Source organism: Syngnathoides biaculeatus, chromosome 10 (genome assembly GCF_019802595.1).
Source record: "Syngnathoides biaculeatus isolate LvHL_M chromosome 10, ASM1980259v1, whole genome shotgun sequence".
Taxonomy (NCBI): Eukaryota; Metazoa; Chordata; class Actinopteri; order Syngnathiformes; family Syngnathidae; genus Syngnathoides; species Syngnathoides biaculeatus.
The window spans coordinates 31347408-31361247 of NC_084649.1; the positions used below are offsets into that span (position 1 = coordinate 31347408).

At 42.7% G+C, this 13840-nt stretch overlaps 2 protein-coding genes across 17 annotated transcripts in view; one reads left to right on the plus strand and one right to left on the minus strand.

The window, feature by feature from the left end:
- The window catches only part of usp48 (ubiquitin specific peptidase 48), a 105722-nt gene extending 95090 nt beyond the window's left edge, over window positions 1-10632 (minus strand). For 3 of the 8 annotated variants that reach the window (XM_061832513.1, XM_061832512.1, XM_061832511.1), the window contains exons 1-3: window positions 9668-10630; window positions 9209-9329; window positions 8969-9110 (exon numbers count right to left, since the gene is read on the minus strand). In XM_061832513.1, the coding sequence (XP_061688497.1) occupies window positions 8969-9110; window positions 9209-9329; window positions 9668-9801 (397 nt within the window). In that variant the 5' untranslated portion in view covers window positions 9802-10630. Of the gene's footprint in view, window positions 1-8968; window positions 9111-9208; window positions 9330-9667 lie in introns of all 8 variants that reach the window. The other 5 variants (XR_009796822.1, XM_061832515.1, XM_061832508.1 and 2 more) reach the window with 4 other exon arrangements.
- Window positions 10633-10744: 112 nt separating this feature from the next.
- LOC133507480 (calcium/calmodulin-dependent protein kinase type 1D-like) overlaps window positions 10745-13840 on the plus strand; it is a 56909-nt gene continuing 53813 nt past the window's right edge. For 7 of the 9 annotated variants that reach the window (XM_061832517.1, XM_061832519.1, XM_061832520.1 and 4 more), the window contains exons 1-2: window positions 10745-10947; window positions 11616-11659. The gene's annotated coding sequence lies outside the window, so the exon portion shown is untranslated. Of the gene's footprint in view, window positions 10948-11268; window positions 11292-11376; window positions 11512-11615; window positions 11660-13840 lie in introns of those variants that run through there. The other 2 variants (XM_061832526.1, XM_061832524.1) reach the window with 2 other exon arrangements.

Genomic DNA, 13840 nt, shown 5'->3' on the forward strand with positions numbered 1-13840 from the left:
CAACGTTCAGAGTCGTGGTCAGCAGTGCCCCATCCTCACTATATAGTGTTGTCTGTAAACTGATTCCACCTTCTGAGACGCTGGATGGTGGAGCAGAATTTCCTCAAAGTTGTCGAGAGGTCTTTCTCCAAGGCCTCACCAAATTCTACCCATGCCAGAGATTTTGCTTCAGCAACGACTAAAGTGGCAAACCAGTACCCATAGGCCAAACAGGCACAATACGACTTTTTTCAGGAATCTCTCACTGTGGGTGTTCACCAACGTGTCTGGTGATTGCTGCAACGACAGGTACCGACTACCGTATGAACATAACTTCGGTCAGTCGGTTCAGTAATGGAGGCCCGGAACATAATCCACTCAGACTTGATGCCACCCTCCTCCACCAGAACATGATCAAAGTTCTGTCAGAGGTGGGAGTTGAAAGTTCTTCTGAAAGGGGATTCTGCCAGCCGTTCTCTGCAAACGCCCACAATATGTTGGGGCCTGCCACCTCAGACCCGCATCTACCCCACCATCGAGGCAAACTCACCACCAGGTGATGATCAGTTGACAGCTCCGCCCCCCTCTTCACCCAAGTGTTTAAGACATGCAGCCACAGGTCCGTTGACATGATCACAAAGTCGATCATCGATCTGCAACCTAGGGTGTTCTCGTGCCAAGAGCACATGAGGACACCTTTACACTTGAACATAGTCTTCATTATGGACAACCCATGATGAGCACAGAAGTCCAACAGCAGAACACCACTTGAGTTCTGATCGAGGGGGCTTTTCCTTACAATCGCACACTTGCAGGTCTCACTGTCATAGCCCATATGATCATTTAAGTCCCATAGCAGAACGAAGGAGTCTCGAGTTGGAGCACTGTCTAGCACCCCCCTGAAAGACTCCAAAAAGGGTGGGTACTCTAAACTGCTGTTTGGTGCATTGGTACAAAACAGTCAGGACCCATCCCCCATTTGAAGGCGGAGGTTACCGTCCTACCCACTAGGGTGAACCCCAATGTACAGGTGCCAAGCCTGGGGGTGGAAAGTAAACACACCTGATCGGCGCCTGTCACCGTGGGCAACATCAGATTGGAAGAGAGTCCAACCCTTTTCAAGAGGCCCGGTACCAGAGCCCAAGGGGTGTCTGGAGATGAGTCTGACTATATCTAATTAGAACTTCTTGACCTTACACACCAGGTTGGGATCTTTCCCTGCCAGAGAAGTGGCGTTCCAAATCCCAAGAGCCAGCTTCTGTCACTGCAGTTTGGCTCACCAAGGTTGATGCCTTTGGCCACCGCCCAGCTCGGACTGCACCCAAACCCTATAGCCCCGTGGGTGCAGGCCCGGCCACTGGGCGCTCCACTTTGAACCCTACCTCCAGCCCTGGCTCCAGAGAAGAGCCCCGGTGACCCCCGTCTGGGCAAGGGAAACCTTGATGTATTTAAGTCTTTCATCATCAGGGTCTCACAGCCGTGCTTTGTCTGGTCCCTTACCTGGAACCTGTTTGTTACGGGTGAGACTACCAGTGGCGTGAAGCCCCCAACAACTTAGCTCCAAGGAACATTGTGACACACAAACCCCTACACCACGCTAAGGTGAGGGATTCCAGGAGGGGATTGTCCTATATTTACTGCAATATGATCATGAAGCTCATGGTTTCGAACACCTCACATGAATCCAATTGAAAATTTACGGAGAGAAGTGAAACTCAAAGACCACAAAAGAAGCCAACAGAACTTCCAAAATGAAGACTGCTGGTGTGGAGGAATGGGCCAAAATCACAACAGAGCAATGGAAGCAACTAGTTTCGGGAGGTGTCTTGAAGCTGTCATTGCAAAGAAAGGATATTGTACAAAGTATTAAGTAAATACCAGTTGGCCTGTTCAATACTTTTTCGCTGTGATTTCACTTGATTACTCATAACGAGCTTATTTGTTCGATTTTCATTTTATATATATGGATGGGTTACTTACTTGGGTTGTTTCCAACATCTGTTGAAATGCATACAAATGAGTGCGGCATCAGTTTTTCCCTTCCAGATTTATTGTTTGCATGTTTGTCATACTTATGCTTCACATCAGCGCACAAGTAAACACAAAAAGCACCTTTGAAACGTTCATTATGCCGTGCCTTCAAAATGCCATCTGAAAAGCCTGTGGCGCTAAAAAGCTTGCCGACTGCTTTTTTTTTTATATTGAACATTGTTCCGATGTAAGCACAATGTAAATAGTTTTGATTTCATAATTTGAATATTTTTATGATTGTAAGACCTTGATTTTATAAAGATTACACTGTAAAAGGCATGTATTGTGCTATGTCTCTCTTCTCTGTTTCTCTCTACCTCTTTATAGTCAGCAGCTAAAATAATTATTTAACATTTTTTCTCAAATATTTTTTCCAAAGGAGGCAGCAGATCCTGTGTGGAGTTTGCATGTTCTCCCCGTGCCTGGGTGGGTTTCCTCCCACATCCCAAAAACATGAAACTTTAATTGGACACTCTAAATTACCCTTAGGTGTTATTGTGAGCGTGACTGTTGTCTATCTCAATGTGCCCTGCAATTGGCTGGCAACCAGTTCAGGGTGTTCTCTGGCCCCTGCACGTTGACAGCTGGGATAGGCTCCAGCACTCTTGCGACACTCTTGAGGATAAGCGGTTAAGGATAGATAGATGGATGGGTAGATATTTACAAAGGTGCTAATGACGAACATTTCACAAGTTGTTGGAAACAACCTAGGTACTCCATACATACAAAAAAAGGAGTACGCATTCATCCATCCATCCATGTTCTTTGCCGGTTATCCTCACAAGGGTTGCAGGGAGTGCTGGATACTATCTCCGCTGTCAACGGGCAAAAGGCGGGGTACACGCTGAACTGATTGCCAGCCAATCCCAGGGCACATGGAGACAGACAACAGTCAAAATCACACCTAAGAGCAATTTAGTGTCCAGTTAATGTTGCATATTTTTGGGATGAGGGAGGAAACCGGAGTGCTTGGTGGTGGAACCACAAAATACAACCAGTCATCCAAGGTAAGAGATTAGCAAAAAACCAGAGGCACATGGAGAGGACTGACGAGAGGCGTAAGGAATACATTGAGATGCGTTGTAGGGGAAAGGTAGAGGTGGCGAAGGCTAAACAAGAGGCATGTGACGACATGTACTCCAGGTTGCATACGAAAGAAGGAGAAAAGGAGCTCTACAGGTTGGCCAGACAGAGGGATAGAGATGGGAACGATGCGCAGCAGGTAGAGGTGATTAAAGGAAGACTCACAAAAAAATCAAATGTACAATAAACCCAACATGTAATATTATTATTACATATATTTGGGATCTTAATTGAAAATAAAAATTTAAAATATAGAACATATTTGAAATCCAAGGAAAATCTGAATATGTGCCACCTTTCAGAGCCAAACACGGAAGAAACATCCTTGACTCCGCCCCTTACGTATCCGGTGCTTAGCGTTACAGACCATTCGTTCTAGCTAAGCCAAGATGCCGACTTGTTCTGCACTAAAACTGAGAAAATGTAGCCAAATTAGTCCTTCTTTTACCTCCCGTGGGGTCAACCTGACAGGATAAAGTCAGGCTGTGTGGCTGTCACAGTTGAGGCTCATTCATCAGCAGGGAAATTTGCACGCATTTAATCATTACTGGTTAATAGCCTCTCGTGCTAATACTGTATAAGCAACAACATATGTTATGAGGGTGGCACTACTGTTCAATCCCGGACTTCCGCGTGTGGAGTTTGCATGTTCTCCCCATGTCTGAGTGTGTGTAAATTTGCGTCCTACCCGTTGACAGCTGGGATAGGCGCCAGCATTCCTGCGACTATCGTGCGGCAAAGAAAACGGATGGATGGATATATACGTATAAGCACACAACACTTTCCGGTTACTATTTACGGCGATGCGTGCATGGAACCCCCCCACCCTTCCCCAATCCCCGCCGCAGTTCAAACGCGAGAAACGGAGTGCTTGAAAAGTACAAAAAAAAAATCCGGCCACGCCTGCTTGTATAATCTCTACATTGAAACCAACTCCTCACAAAAGCATCAAATCTCCGCAGTCCATATAATGGGACTATTATTGTTGTCATCAACACCACGCTCCTCCCGACACCTCGACTTCCGCCTGTGTGTATTCTGGCTCAAACCTTTGAACATTGTTATTTTTGTTTTGTTTGCTCAATGGCAGGAGTTGTAATAGCACGGACTATCGACTCGCTGTTACACTCGCTTTGTTGGCTCTGAGCACACAACAATTGCTGGTTACTATTTACGGCGATCTATCCCCCCCACCGCCGGTCGTGCGCGAGAGGCTGAGTGCTTGAAAAGTACAAATTGGGGGAGGGGGGGGGAAATCTGGCCACGCTTGCTGTACAATCTCTATATCGAAACCAACTCCTCAGAAAAGCATCAAATCTCAGCGGTCCATATAATAGGAGGGCTATTATTGTTCGTCGTTAGTCCCACACCACCTCTATGACACGCTCATTGGAATGTTTGAGTGAGAGAGGAATTTCGATAATACTTTTCTCTGTGAAATCTGCGGATAACTGGGATTAAAAGAAACACTGAACTCTCATCTACTAACTTTTAATGTATCCTCCCATTCCTAATCGTCTCGACAAAGTCTTCCTTTAAGGATAGCGATAGAAATATGTTGACTGGTGCCAGTAGTGTACTAAGTAGATGGAAAGAGTACTTTGAGAAGTTAATGAATGAAGAAAATGGGAGAGAAGGTAGAGTAGAAGAGGCAAGCGTGAATGACCAGGAAGTGGCAATGATAAGTAAGGGAGGAGTTAGAAAGGCACTGAACAGAATGAAAAATGGAAAGACAGCTAGTCCCGATGACATATCAGTGGAGGTATGAAAGCAATTTGGTGAGGTGGCTGTGGAGATTTTGACAAGCTTATTCAGTAGAATACGATCGGGAGAGAAGATGCCAGAAGAATGGAGGAAAAGTGTGCTAGTCCCCATTTTTAAGAACAAAGGCGATGTTCAGAACTGTGGAAACGACAGAAGAACAAAGATGATGAGCCACACAATGAAGTTATGGGAAAGAGAAGTGGAGGCTAGACTCAGGACAGAAGTATCTGCAAGCAACAGTATGGTTTCATACCTAGAAAGAGTACCACAGATGCACTATTCGCCTTGAGGATGCTCATGGAAAAGTACAGAGGTCAGAAGGAGCTACATTGTATCTTTGTAGATCTAGAGAAAGCCTATGACAGAATACCAAGAGAGGAACTGTTAGAAAACATGCGCAAATCTGGTGTGGCGGAGAAATATGTTAGAATAGTACAGGACATGTATGAGAGTAGCAGAATAGCAGTGAAATGTGCCGTTGGTGTGTCAGAAGAATTTGAGGTAGAGGTGGGATTGTATCGGGGTTCCGCGCTGAACCCCTTCCTGTTTGCGGTGGTAATGGATAGGCTGACAGACGAGGTTAGATTGGAATCCCTTCGGACCATGATGTTCGCAGATATTATGATCTGCAGTGAAAGCAGGGAACAGGCGGAAGAACAGTTAGAAAGATGGAGGTACACACTGGAAAGGAGAGGAATGAAGATTAGCTGAAGTAAAACGAAGGTGGACGACTTCAAATACATGGCATCAAACAATACAGAGCAATGGAGAATCTAATCTGATGATTAGTAATCTAGTGAAACAATCATGAGTGACAACTGCTTTCCTGGCTCATTATGTTGCAGAGCTACAAAGCTAGCCCACAGTCCTCTTTTGGATTCATTATTGGACATAATAATCTGGTGACTAGTAACAGTATCTTACTAGTCTGGCTAATTATGGTGTAGAGCTGTGACAGGGTTCATACTCAGTCTGACCAAAAAAACTTAAGGGCTTTTTAGGGGCATTCTTCGGGGTTGACACGAAAAATTTAGGGCCGACACGGAAAAAATTTAGGGCCGACACGAAAAATTTAGGGCCATCGTGGGAAATCAAGGGTAAGGAAAAAAGACTCACCCAATGGTGCCATCAACCGTTCTTGGTTTATCAAATGTTCCAGTATCTCAGTACCTGTGACAGTGAGCACCTGTCGCCCCTTGCGGTAGTTCTCATTGATATGACCATTGTCAACGTCTTCACATAACAGTCTACAGAAAAACAGATTCTAACTACAATTGCAACTACAGGGTGACCGAAAAAGATGCGTACCCATATTTTATTCGATAAAAAATCCATTTTTTAACTAATGTCTTTTCTGTTGCAGGACGTGAAAGGTGAACCTATGGATGATCATTTGCAGCTATAGTTGCCCCGAAAATGTCTTGGACAAATCAGCAGAAGATATTCTCCCTGGAAACCTATTTTGCGACAAAATCATACCAGAGTGTACAGATACAGTTTCGAAAGTGTTTCCATTGTCGCAACTTTCCATCAAAATCAACGATTGTTAGTTGCGAAAGAGGAGTGTATAAAAGTGATTCAAAATTTGCCAGACGAGTACAGGTTTGCTTGCAACGAAATGGTGGACATTTGGAACACATCTTGGGAAAGCCATAAATTGACTAAAAATTGACAGAAATAGCTGAAACTCTGGTGAATGGTCTTCCATAAACTGAATAATGTGTGGTTGTAATTTGAAATAAATAGCCACAATTGAAATTTTCATGGGTACGTATCTTTTTGGGTCACCCTGTATATACACAAATGTCTTCCACTAATGTCTGTTTCAGCACCCCTACTCTAACTCCTTGAGCCTACCCAGCGCTGCCTCTATTTGTTGCTGCAGAGGTGCCAAAGTGGCTCTCTTGTCCTTTGCTCTGCCTCTGAGTCCATTGGCCTCGGTGATAAACATCAGATTACTCTTTTCTTCTGCCTCCTCACACAGCCTGTCAGCCTCCTCAATAAGCAGATATGTCAGTCTCTATTCTGGATTTTTTGGCTTTGAGGCAGTAGATATGAAAAGTGGGCAGCGATGCCAAATGTAGCCAGGTACGAAGTCTTCCTTTCCCCACAGTGGTAGTTTTTAGCAATGTCACTGTCTGGGAACATGACTGCAAACACTTTCGAATTATTTTCACAAGATTTTTAACTGTAATGGCTGCAGATCACTTTTAAAGTCCACGCGATCCCTGCCTTTAACGAGTCCGTCTTCGTGTATTGAACTACGTTCATAATGCCTGACTTCTGGCTGGTTGAAGTCCACGGCTGGACAACTGTAGGTGCGCATTAAGGATCGCAACCAGTTGCAAATAATCGGTTATAACCTGTTTTCGTTTTTTTAAAACCGAAAGTGTAATCGTACTTTCGAAATCAGTTAAAATTTCCAATCATTTCTTCCGGTTCCGGTACTCCACAATGCGCTATTTTTTTCAACATCATTTCTACTTTTTTCAAGTTTCGCTGTTAAGAGTAAAGTTGGACTCAAAAGAACATTCAGTTATATCAAACAAACATCAAACAAGGCATCGAGGAAACGCTCGGTATACTTTCATGCCCTTTCTGAAAGTCCGAAAGAAGAATGTCAAGATTAAAACATTTTTACAAAAAAAAAAAAAATAAAATAACTTACACGAGTGCGTTGTTGAAAGCCACATTCAACAAGCTTGTTTGTCAATATTGTATACAAACTACCCCATTACCGCGGAGTAAATTAACGATCGATGGTGTAGCGCCGGAGAAAAGGAGTCGGAGGCGGAGTGTCGGACACAGGAACAAAACTTGTTTTATTGGCAGACATCAATAACCTACTCGCATAACGGGGGGGAACTCTGTGATCTTGTCACTCCGGAAGAGCAACAACAAAAACAGTCCGTGCGGAACCCCGCACCCCAACTCGATGTCCCACGGGTGATTTATGTAAACACCACTATGATACCGGTTTTAAAACCGGTTAATCAGTTTTTTGCTACAACTGTTCGGTTAAAACCGGTTATGAAAGTAAGCGTTTTTTTGCGATCCCTAGTGCGCATGCACTGCTAGTACCACTGCCTGAAGTTGATGCTTCACTATCTTGATATTTTAGAAACAGATTCATACCAACGGAAGATGAGAGTCTTCGCCAAATCAGCGTGTCTCCTGTTTTTCCGGTGCGACTCCAGCGCTTTGACGCCCGTCTTTTCAAGCTGGAAACTCTGCTTGCACAGATGGCAGTAAAACATGTGCCGATCTTTTGGATCTCGATGAACCCAGCTCCCAAACTCCTTACTTTCAACCCTAGCTTCTTGAAAAATGCACTTCTCTGTGATACAAGTTGGATCGATGAAAGAACTACGCTACGTCGTAATGAAGACGAAGTGAAATCCCTACTCACGGAAACAAACAATGGAATATCGACAAGATGGCGACTAGTTGTCAACACGGTGACCTCCGTTGACAATTTCCGGCCGATTTGGACGCCAGACGGATCTCTATTTTTTTTTTTAAATAAAAGATTAATTTATTTTTTAGGGAGAATTTTGGCGGTAGATATATTTGATATTTTTTTAATTTAAGGCCTTTTTAGGGGCTTGACGGTTTTCGCGGATTTTAAGGACTTTTCGGAGCCCCTAATGCACCTTTGAAAACGTAGGGGTTTTTAGGGACTTTTAGGGCCGCATGCAAACCCTGTGTGAGGCAGAAAGACCTAGTGGAGCTCTTCCTGTGTCTGTACAGTATGAGCATGCATGTTTGTTTGGATTTTTTTCTAGGGGGCTGGGGGAATTGCAGCTTCACCTTTTTGCTCGACTGTCAATTTACTTGGTGAACCAACCCAAGTAACGTCTCTGTAGTGGAAACTGGTATTCAACGAAATGTAGGTTAACTGTTTGGAAATCCTTTTATTGTTTTATTTACGATTTACACATCATCCCAACTTCATTGGAATTGGGGTTTGTACATTTGAAGCACAAGAAAACATTATTTTATACCAACACAAGACCACAAAGATTTTGAGGCATGTTTAATCCCGCAATATTGTGAATACTCTGACATCCTTACAATCATTGAAAGAAAATCTCAGACACACTACTTGTACCTGACTCAGTGTCGTGTTCCTGTGCGTGGGAATTGTAGCACTGATAGAGGCTTCTTCGAAGTTCAAGGTTGTGGAACCATACTTGCAGGAAGGTGTTGACATAACATGTAGCTCCCAGATTGGTCAAACCAACAAACGTGTTCTGTAAGAAGAGGGACAGAAAAAAAAGACATACACTATTAAACCTCTGGGATTAGCATTTCATACACTTTACATGGTGCAATAATTTAAGGATTTTACCTTTTCTCTACGCTCTGAATTTGGGTCATCAATATTGTGGAAAACATTTTCATCAATCTCCCCAAGCCACGTCTGTTCACCAATGCCAACAAGACAGTTGGGGTTCCCTTTGCAGTTCCTCCTGAAAAGCCACAGCATGTGCACAAACTTTAACCTATTCAAATAAGTGCATGACACAGTACAACAGATCTAAGCAGGGTCAAGCAAACGAATAAGCCTTCAATCGGGAACACATCAAATACTGAATATTCTGATGGGCTAACGTGATGTTTATTGATGTCATCTGACAGTATGTCGCAACATAGAATGGCATAACGTCGATTATAAAGGTGATGGGCAGCATTGGCCGCGATTATCTAGCATTTCGGTAATTTTCTACATGAAAGAGGGTTGGGGATTTGTTGAACTGGAAATTTTATTTCATAACAATCGATATGATCCAACAATTATCAAAAGTACCTGCATGTTCCCCTCTTGCAGGCTGGAAGACTGATGCGGTATGCTAGCTCCATATGCTCCTGGCCGATGTCTTCAGGTTTTACAGATTCCACCCAACGCCAAACCGCTTTTTCCAACTGTAAACGCGGTGCCATTGTCCTGAGGTTTAAGGTTGACCAAAAGGCTCCAATGTACACACTAACGAACTCCAAAGTTAATATGGCTAATTTCTCAGCAGGTCATGGCCTGTTTCCCTTCCCTCCAATATTCAATCGTTTCGGGAGCAGCCTACCAGCGTTAACTGGCGCTATCGAACTTAACCAGCTATACGAAGCTTAACATTTTAAAATTAACCCACCATGTTAACCAAAACGTGATAATACATGACACATTCGCTGGACAGCTAAAGTAAGAATTTCCCTGGTTGTGCTAGTATTGCCTAATTAACTTGTTGAAACGTAGCTTAGCCCGACCTTGTTTGCACCTCGGTTTCCCATGTAAGGATGTGAAATACGAGATTTGAGATAATGGCAAGTATTGTCGAATCGACTTCACCAACAGGTTCGTGTGATTTCACATTTAATGGGATTTTATTTCAGATTTAGCGCCCTCGTGTCTACATAAAAAAGGTTTCCCCAAACTAAAATGCGCACGACAATAAAAATGACGTAGCCAAGGAAGAGGAAGTTGATGCTGGGTTACATTCTTCTTCGTTTTCTTCCTCTTGACGTTTAACAGCGATTTGCAGACTGTAGCAGTACATTACCGCCATCCACCGTTTTGCAATAGTTTGCATTTACTGAAGGTGACGTAGCCAAGGAAGAGGAAGTTGATGCTGGGTTACATTCTTCTTCGTTTTCTTCCTCTTGACGTTTAACAGCGATTTGCAGACTGTAGCAGTACATTACCGCCATCCACCGTTTTGCAATAGTTTGCATTTACTGAAGGTTCTTTTACAGACCTTGTCCGTCAGGCGAGTTTTCTTTTCCTAAGATGATCAGGGGAAAACCGCGCCCCCAAGCCATTTGATTGGTCCCTGCAACCCCCTCTTCTTCTCTTGGCTGCTTCTGCCTATTTGGCACCGAGTGCACGACACGTGACACCATTGGTCACCGAGGGAAATGCATCCCCGACGGATGCTTAACACTTGCTGACTCTGTGAAACAAGGGGAAGAGATACAAGTTATAGGTCGTATTTCGCGCCATTAGGAGACACAGTCATTATTCACAGCAACATCATGCCGCGGTGTTTACACTGCAAGCAGCCAGAAAGTGGGAAAACCAATTGTTAACCTTTGGAGGTACGGACTTCACTTAATGCTCTAATAATATTAACGTTCAAATTGATACGTTTACATTGTGATAGCTAATTAACTGCATGCACTTTGCTATGCATATGGCCGTTTGCGAAAATGCACGTTTTCTTCAGAAACCAAATATGGTTTCCTTGCAGGATTCGGGGATTATTGTGCCATGATTGAAGTGTGTTAAATAGAAACTATGATTTAATTGTGATTGATGGGCTGTAGTAGTATAGCACCTTGCATGAAGCAAACACAACTCAAAATGCAGCAATCCATTGTTTTGGAATAGCACAGATAATCAATATGATTTTGTTTCAGCCACCGAAGGAGGCGCACTCGAGGTAAATGCAGGGACTTTGCAAGGACCAATCAATTGGCTTGGGGGCGCGGTTTTCCCATCATCCTAGGAAAAGAAAATTCGCGAATAGAACTATTTTGTCATAACACCGGACTATAACATTCATGTTGACAATAACATGGAAAAAATATCCAAAGAACTTTCTGCCGTAATAGACACATTTGATCTCTCTCAACATATTAAGAGTCCAACTCACACTCAAGGTCAGATGTTAGCCCTGGTCATCTCAAAGGATGTTGAAATTCTATCAATTGACATTAAGGATATGGCTATTTCTGACCATTTTTGTGTATTTTTTTTATTACAGATTCTTCCAAAAGTTCAGACAACCTCTATCGCTATTAGGAAAAGGTACATATATGAGAGTATTGCCACTATGTTTATGGAGACTGTGGCTGTGCCACAGACTGTGAATGCTGAGACAGTTGATGAACGTTTGGACAATTTCACCTCGAAAATCACAAATGCCATGAATGCTGTCGCTCCTGTTAAAACTAAGACCATCCTGAGGTGTGGAGGAGCACAATGATAGTCAAGCGATCTAAATCGGAGTCAAGGAAAGCGGAACGCAAGTGGAGAAAAACTCAAATTCAAATTGACTATGACCTCTGCAGACAGTGTCTTTGTAATTTTAACCAAGAGTTGGTTAGAGCTAGACAGAAACACGTTTCTGAAATCATCAGTAAGAACCTCAACAATACTCGTGCTCCATTTGCTGTGGTTGACAAGCTTACAACCCCCCTGAATCAGATAGATTCAGAACTCATAACAGCTGACAAATAAAATCAATTTGCGTGTTATTTTAGTGAAAAAATACAATCCATCAGGTCAAATGTCAGCACAAATCAGCGAAAAGATAGAATGATCTCACATTTGAAGCCACCCAGAGAAAACTCCATTAACTTGTCAGAATTTTATACAGTTGATAAAAAAACTGGAGAGAAAACTGTTCAGCAGTTGAAACCATCAACGAGGTGTCTCGACTCAATACCATCTGACTTTTTCTAAACTATTGTGAAGTCAGTCCTACCTGATTTGCAGCAAATAATCAATTGCTTACTTCAGTCTGGCGAGTTTCCCAAAGCTCTTAAAGTAGCTGCTGTTAAGCCTCTTCTAAAAACCAGAGCACTGGACGATTCCATGTTAGCAAGCGATATACCCATCTCAAATCTCCCGTTCATAGCCAGGATTCTTGAGAAAGTTATTTTTAATCAACTCAGCAATTTCTTGAATTTAAATGGACTTTTTGAAAAATTTCAATCGGGTTTCCGAACTCATCACAGTACAGAATCTGCTCTTAACAAAGTGCTCAATGATATAAGGTTGAATACTGACTCAGGAAAGGTGTCAATTTCGGTCTTGTTTGATCTCAGAGCGGCTTTTGATATGGTAGATCACAATATACTGGTAAATAGGGTTGGAAATGTGGGTAGGACTAAATGGTTTAGGTCCTACTTGGAGGATAGGAGCTACTTTGTCACCATTGAAGGTGCTCGGTCTCAGCAAACGACAATGACGTATGGGTTCCCTCAAGGGTCAGTTCTTGGACCTATCCTGTTCAGCCTGTATATGCTACCCTTAGGTCAAATTCTTCAAAACTTTAATTTTGACTACCATAGCTATGCAGATGACACACAGTTAAATTTAGCAGTGTCTCCAGATGACTACAGTTCAATTGAGGTATTGTGCCACTGTCTAAATCATATAACTAATGGATGAGCCAAAATTTTCTGCAACTAAATCACAACAAAACTGAGACAATTGTTTTTGGCAACAAAAAAAAAAGAGAATTGCTGTTAGTAATCACCTAGACTCTCTTATCTTTAAAAACCAAAGACCAAGTCCGAAACCTTGGTGTTCTGATTGGTTCCAACCTGACTTTCAACAATCATATCAAATCAATCACAAAAACTTCCTTCTACCATCTGACAAACATATCTAGACTGAAGTCTTATATGTGTCAAGCAGACCAGGAAAAGCTCATCCATGCTTTTATCTCAAGTAGACTTGACTACTGTAATGGTCTTCTGACTGGACTCCCAAAAAAAGAGTATTAAACAGCTAAAAATCACTATGGTACTGGAATCTCTGTAATATCTTTTATAATAAAAGCCAGTCGATGGAATCAATCACTTTCTCTCCGTCTAGCCCTAATACGACAGCAGGTTCTTGTTTATGTAATTAATTACCTGTAGTGTTCTCCTGACATTGTCTTGTGTTTGCCTATGTTTGATAAAACCTGTTTGATCCAACTGAATATATCTGGGAGTACTATTTTAAGGTGTTTTTCAAAAATTGAAGTAGAGCATTTATAGTCCACATTCAACAAGCTGATTGGTCGATAATCACAGCACTCTCTTATCGTTCCCTTCTTTTGGTATTACTGTAATAATCGTTTCTCTCCATGACGGGAGGGATTCCTCCTTTCCTCAAGACCCAATGAAATGTTCTGAGCAACAGTGGGGATACAGAAACTTTAAAGGTCTTGTACCACTCCTGTGTAAACCCATCAGAACTTGGGGTCTTGTTCTG